A 7,323-nucleotide genomic window follows, 5' to 3' on the forward strand; every position below is an offset into this window, starting at 1 on the left:
CATTTAAAACGTGTTTTTGTGAGTTAGTCACATTTTAGCTTTTAATTTGAGCAAACACACTGCAATTCTGTAACATAGCCGTCAACTAACTTTTTCAAGCATTTTAATGGGGATTTCTTTGCATATTGGGATATTTTAAAAACACGTGTGTTGAACTGTGTGTTTTAGAGAAAACTTGGGACACTGGTAATAAGGTAACAGAATGACGACCAGAACTGACTGCCCGTAAACTAACAAAACTGCAATAATAGGCAGTTTTCCCAGTAGAATTTCTGGGTATCCAAACCTTTCCACGAAGCACCAGCTATCTCTTCTTTCTTTCAGTTCACTATTTTTTAAAGTAAACATTTCCATTTGATGTATTTAACAAAGTTACTTGTTTGTTTATAATTAAAAAGAGCCAATTGTAGGTGTAATCAGTAAGTGAAAGAGAAACTGTCATTTTCAAAGATCAAATTTAAAAGCACTTGGTAAGGCAAGACATGAGAGTGACAAGATAGAGACTTTGGTGTTTTACATGTGGAGACCTAGTCTTCCGCTTGATCTACACAATACTAAAGGATGCGCTGGGGCATTGTGTTCACACAAACAGAGGAAAGCAAATGAAAAGGTGTTTCCTAAACAAGTGATGTAAAGCTTTATAAATGCATTATCACAGAGCAAAATCAGTTTCAAGTGTGCACTGTCTGCAAAATGTAGAAATCGAATTACTACTTTCAAATGTTTAATTGAGTTGACATGGGTTTGAGAATATTTGTTAATGCAGGAATACAATGAAACCAGATTCATTGAATATAATTAGTTAACCCTTTTAGTTGTTTTATTTTACTGTTGATAACATTAAAATTATATTAGTTACATATTTAATGTAATTAAGATTATAAAAGGTTTTGATATTTATACTTTTATTATTTATTGCAAAAGATTTATTAAATGGGAAATCTGAAGTAAACAGACATAGTAAAGTGATATATCAAGGTTAACTACCTAAGCTGTTTTAAAGGTCAAAGTAGCAATTTGTTCAAACTGCTGTTCGAATATGTTTAATATGTAAGAATAACTATATGTTTGGCTATAGTGGTGGTTCCCATCCGCTTTTGCAAACTGTTTCCCAGATCTGTTGGGATCATTGCATTGGCAATGTGCATGTGCAGGTCGAAGCAGGGCATCTGCCTGGGCTCCTGCTATCACTTTAACCCCTGAGCTGCTGCCGCTCTGACGTCAGAGCCGCAGTAGAAGCTGGGACACAGGCTGAGTGCCGCGGGAAATTTTCCTTCTGAAACACCTGCAGAGTACAGCACCAAGCAAGATTGCAAGTAAATGGGAACGAGGTTTTGTCATGGTTCTCTTAGGACTTTATTCGTCTTCTAATAAAGCAAAATGACAAACTGGTCCTACAGCGTAGTGTAATAATGACACAAAAAGTCGCCATGCTCTCTTCATTACACAAGGGGATGAATCCGATTGTAAAGTGTATACAAAAGGATTTATTGGCATTTAAACCTGCAGAATTTATTGTCATTCAAACCATTAGAAAATGTACTCTGAAAAACAAAAATGAAAACTGGCGCGTGAATTATGTAATCGTACTGAACCAATATGTTTTTTTAATAATTTTGCTCCCTGGGTTTCATAATCTGGAGGTTTTAAGCATAATTCATCTTAAGTATTACATGTGGCAAACTAATTAAACAACTTCATGCACCATTTTATTTTCATTTTGCTGTTTTTTTTAGAATAATAATTCTGGTATCTTGATAGCCTAATTTAAGAACTGTTTTAGCTCTTATGACATCAAGAGTGTATTCCAAATTAGGTATGCTTAATGAAATCGTCTATAATTGTGGTAATGTAATTCTATATTTGTAGAATAGAGTTATAGTTCAGATGCTCATGAAACATATACTCTTAGTATTTAAAATAATAGATATGTAAATAGGAACAGATTGCAATGTCTCAGGAATGATTAGTTATAGTGCAGCAACTTAGCAATCTTATGAACTGGTTCTATTTATAAGGATAGATATGTAGAAAAGGAATAGAGTGCTATTTCTCAGAATTGATAGAAAAAGGACATTGAGATATGTTAAACTATGATATTCTTTTGTGACTAGTTAATTGTTGATCTGTGCCTGGATCACAAACAATCTATTAATTGCAACGAGCAGTTCATATAATTATAGTGTACTGAGACTGTAATAATACTTGAGTTTATTCAGCACTTGTTAGCAGGCTATATAAATATAGTACTTCAGATTATAATTTGGAATCATATCAAGTGGCAGAGGTATTTTACAGTTACGACACTAACGTCAATGTGACTTGAGCACGTTTCCAAACCACCTGATACCAAGAAACGTTTTTCGTATTTTATCTGAGGATTTATTTTGCACCATAAAGAAGTAGAAGATATATATTACAATAAATTAACTGTCATGTGTAGAAAATATTTAATAGAAAATCCCAGACAATTATGTACCATTAAACATTATTGAAAATGTAAACATTAGGAAGTTAATTCGCATTTGATTTGATAAATTAGCCATTCCGCAGTGTATTTTGTGCAGAAATATTTCAAATAATAAATATATAAATTAATGTTTCGTTGGCTTAAATATTAAAATAATCTTGATCTAATATCAACAATTGCTTGTAATAATATATTAATTTTCATTAAATATACATGATTGATCATCAAACTCCCTGCAGCGAATTGCAAATTTTTTGCACTTTATGAGGCAATGTCAAAAGGTGGTTCATTTTCAATGTTATTTACAAAACATTTGCTATTTGATTTTCTGGGATCTTCCGGAGTCCAGACTTTAGCAGTCCTGATGATATTTTGTTCCTTAAGCTGCTTCTCATCAGTCCACGACAAAGAGTGCCCTGCCAGAGGAGGCAAGCCGTAGTCTGGATCATTTGGAGATGGCGATCCTGGAGGAATAAGCAAAATAATCATAAACAACACTTTACAAAATACCTAAACATTTAAGGATGTAGTCCAGCAATATATTTGAGAAGCATTTTAGCCAAAGGAATCATGTGACAACCGCATTTATAGAATTGAACTTGCTTTGGAAGATCTGATGATATGTCAGCAAATACAGAAACCTGCTACAAAATTAAACTGTCACTTTACTTACTTGCACCCCTATGACAGATAATGACTTTTTTAGGTTGGATTGCAGGGTCGTTGTTTGGGTTTCTCAAAGGCATGTCGGATTGAACAAGTTCGGTTAAGAAGTTGATGTAACCGATTGCCAGTCGGAGAGTATCAACTTTTGAAAGTCGTTTTTCATAAGGTAGTGTTGGTATGTGAGTCCGGAGACCCTCAAATGCGTCGTTAATGGACTGCATGCGTCTGCGCTCCCGGACGTTTGCAGCTTGCCGAAGGTGCTGCATTTCAATTTCCGAACGGATCCTTCTGCGTCTCTTTACTGCGCCCTCGATTCCTTTAAGCTGCGGGGACACCTCTGAAGTGCTGTCGGGGCAATCGAAAGAAAAGGGGGATGAGGACGACGTAAAAGACAGGATGCCCGAGTCACAGTGCTCAACATCCTGCGCCAGCCTGCTCTCCTTGTAATACTCGCTCATCTGGCTGCTCAGGAAATCCACATCATGCTCCAGAAACTCGTCTGCGTCCAGGTGATCCCTGGGCGACTGATCTGTGAACAAGTCGTCATTGTCGAAGTAGGCGGCGGCAGAAAAGGTGTCGAGCCCGGCGAGCTGCTCGAGCACAGTATCCATGGTGTTGCCCGGTAACGGGAGCTGGGACCCGAGGAGGCGCAATGCTCGTGAGTGACCCGCCAGGACGGCACGCGAGGGCTCTTATAGTACACAGAGCGGCGCGTGCCGCCAGCCAGCGGCCACAGCCAATCAGCGCGCGAGCGCTCGCGCACCGCGTGCGGGGAGAGAGGGGCAGGGAGGAGGGAGGTAAGGGGCAGGGAAGGTGGGGAGGTGAGAAGAGAGGGGAGGTGAGGAAAGAGGATAAGGACTGAGAGGCGATAAGAGAGATGTAAGGGAGGAAGGGATGAGTAAGGGAGAGAAATGAAGAAGAGAAAAAGTGAGAGAGGGTGAGGAAGTAAGAGGGGAGATGGAAAGACCCATCAAGTCTACTGTACTATTTGATTATGGCTTATTTATTTTCCTTCTCTACTCCATTCTCCTGCCTTCTCCTACTTAACCTTAGAAACTCTTACTAACCTATCAACCTCCGAGTTAAATATACCCTCCGCAGCTGTCTGTGGTAATGCAATCCCCACAGTAACCCCCCTCTGGCTAAATGAATTCCACCTCATCTCTGTTCTGAAGAGTCATCCTTCTTATCTGATGTTGTGACTCTCCCACTACTGGAAATCTTCTCTCCACATCTACCCTTTCCAAGCCGTTCAATATTCGCAAGTTTCAATGACATCGCCCTCACTCTTGGCAACAAGTGGTAACACTTGTGGGCTACCCTGCGCACATCCTTAGGTTGTGTTCGTTTAGTACCGCAACGATGTATTTCCTTGTATGTTTCTATGTACGTGCGATGAATAAATCTGAATCTGCGAGAAAATGAGTAAAGGAGCAGGCGAAGAAGAATAGTAGGAAACGAAGGGAGTGTGGATAAAGGAAAAAGAGAACATAGGAAGGTTGGAAGAAGGGTGAGACAAGTAAAAGAGGAGGCGTGACTGCTAGGATGAGGAAATAAAATGAAGAATGAAAAGAGAAGAAATGAGAGAGAAATGGACGCAGACGAGTTGCCTTACAAGCCTGATTGATTTTTTTTGAGGATGTGACTGAACACATTGATGAAGGTAGAGCCGTACATGTGGTGTATATGGATTTTAGCAAGGCATTTGATATGGTACCCCATGCAAGGCTTATTGAGAAAGTAAGGAGGCATGGGATCCAAGTGGACATTGCTTTGTGGATCCAGAACTGGCTTGCCCACAGAAGGCAAAAAGTGGTTGTAGATGGGTCATATTCTGCATGGAGGTCAGTCACCAGTGGTGTGCCTCAGGAATCTGTCTGGGATCCCTATTCTTTGTGATTTTTATAAATGACCTGGATGAGGAGGTGGAGGGATGGGTTAGTAAATTTGCTGATGACACAAAGGTTGGGAGTGTTGTGGATAGTGTGGAGGGCTGTCAGAGACCTAACAATGGGACATTGATAGGATGCAAAACTGGGCTGAGAAGTGGCAGATGGAGTTCAACCCAGATAAGTGTAAAGTGGTTCATTTTGGTAGGTCAAATAAGATGGCAGAATATAGCATTAATAGTAAGACTGTTGGCATTGTGGAGGATCAGAGAGATCTTGGGGTCAGAGTCCATAGGACACTCAAAGCTGCTGTGCAGGTTGACTCTGTGGTTAAGAAGGCATACAGTGCATTGGTCTTCATCAACTGTGGGATTGAGTTTAAGAGCCAAGAGATAATGTTGCAGCTACATAGGACCCTGGTCAGAGCCCACTTGGAGTCCTGTGCTCAGTTCTGGTTGCCTCACCACAGAAAGGACGTGCAAGCCATAGAAAGGGTGCAGAGGAGATTTACAAGGAAGTTGCCTGGATTGGGGAGCATGCCTTATGAAAATAGGTTGAGTGAACTTGGCCTCTTCTCCTTGCAGTGATGGAGGATGAGAGGTGACCTGATAGTGGTGTACAAGATAATGGGAGGCATTAATCATGTGGATAGTCAGAGGCTTTTTCCCAGAGCTGAAATGGCTAGCATGAGAGGGCATAGTTTTAAGGTGCTTGGAAGTAGGTACAGAGGAGATGTCAAGGGTAAGATTTTTTATGCAGAGAACGGTGAGTTTGTGAAATGGGCTGCTGGTGGCTGTGGTGCAGGCGGAAATGATAGGGTCTTTACCGCTCAGAAAAATAGAGGGCTATGGGTAACCCTAGGTAGTTCTAAAATAAGGACATGTTCTGCACAACTTTGTGGGACAAAGGGCCTGTACTGTGCTGTAGGTTTTCTATGTTCTAAATAAGGAAGAGATAAGATTTTTGAATGGACAGAAGGAAGGAAAGAGAAAGGGAGCTTAAAAAGTGTGGGGGTGGTAGTGAGAAAAAGAAGTTTAAGGAAAAAAGGAAGGAGTGAGGGAAGAAAAGAAGATCAATGCTGAGCATTGGGGAATTGGGCACAGTAAGGTAGATGAAAGAAGGGCAAGGGTGAAATAAGTGTAGTTTGGTCGGCAAGAGAAAGAAATGCATGTGAGAGGGACAGTTATAGAGGATTATGGGATGAAAGGTGGGCAGATGATAGAAGAGAATGTGGGAGAGTGGAATGAGGGATAAAAAGAGATGATATGGGGACTGAGAAGAGCAGGAACGGGGAGGGAAGATTGGGAAGAGAGGACTAAGGGTGACTAAGGGTGGAGCTGGTGGAGGGTGTAGGAAATGGAGGTAATAACAGCAGATATGAAGGTGCAGAGGACTGTGAGAGGGAAGGAGATTAATGGGGAGAAATGTGAGGGAGGGAAGAAGGAAGAGAAGCGAGAGGAATGAATTAAATAAATTAACAGGAGGACTGAATAGATTCACAGTCAAGGGAAAGGCAATGAAGATTGAGGAGGAGAGAGAACTGTTGGAAGGGAAGTAGTGAGAGAAGATTGGGAGTAAATAGAGATAGATTGAAGGAAGAGCAAGGCCAAAGAAAAGAGAAGGTAAAAGAAGAAAAATGCCAGTAAGTGTGAAATGAGAAAAACTGGGAGAAAGAATGTGGAGAGGGGAAAAAAAGAGTGTGAGAAGGTAGGAAGAGAGATATGAGGGAGAGTAACAAAGCAGGAAGCTAAGTGAGGGAACTGTAAAAGATGTAAGGAGGGAGATTAAGGGAGGAAAGAGGTATAGAAATTGTAATGGAGGAAAGGTGAATAATGGATGTTAAAGAGGAAAGAATGGAGAAGGAGTCAGAGAAAAGATTAGGGGAATTTGAGGGAGGAAGGAGGGAAGGGAAGGAAGATGAAATGATAAAGAAACAAGTGAGGCAATTGGGAGGGATAGTGGTGTGAATAAATGACAAAGAATGAGGTGCTGGTGGGAGGAGTGAGGAAAAGCTGGGTGGAAGGATGAGTATAAGAGAAAAGTAATACATTGGGATTGAATGATAGAAGTAGAGTTGGGAGAAGATAATTTGAAAAGTGGAAAAGATGTGACTGAGTGAAGAAATAAAGTTTTTTGGTTGCCTCACCACAGGAAGGATGTGCAAACCATAGAAAGGGTTCAGAGGAGATTTACAAGGAAGTTGCCTGGATTGGGGAGCATGCCTTATGAGAATAGGTTGAGTGAACTTGGCCTAAAGTGAAGTGAAATAAAGTAAAAAAATAAAGTGAAGAAATAAAT

General features: G+C 40.5%; 1 protein-coding gene across 1 annotated transcript; it reads right to left on the reverse strand.

Annotated features, from left to right (window-relative positions):
* Nucleotides 1-2,731: 2,731 nt before the first annotated feature.
* On the reverse strand, nt 2,732-3,747 carry ptf1a (pancreas associated transcription factor 1a). Its single transcript, XM_059971336.1, has 2 exons — nt 3,144-3,747; nt 2,732-2,934 (listed from the first exon to the last, which is right to left on the reverse strand). Exons 1-2 carry the CDS (start codon nt 3,745-3,747, stop codon nt 2,732-2,734), a joined length of 807 nt encoding a protein of 268 aa, XP_059827319.1.
* Nucleotides 3,748-7,323: the final 3,576 nt, after the last annotated feature.

The sequence above is a fragment of the Hypanus sabinus genome, chromosome 6 (assembly GCF_030144855.1).
Source record: "Hypanus sabinus isolate sHypSab1 chromosome 6, sHypSab1.hap1, whole genome shotgun sequence".
Taxonomy (NCBI): Eukaryota; Metazoa; Chordata; class Chondrichthyes; order Myliobatiformes; family Dasyatidae; genus Hypanus; species Hypanus sabinus.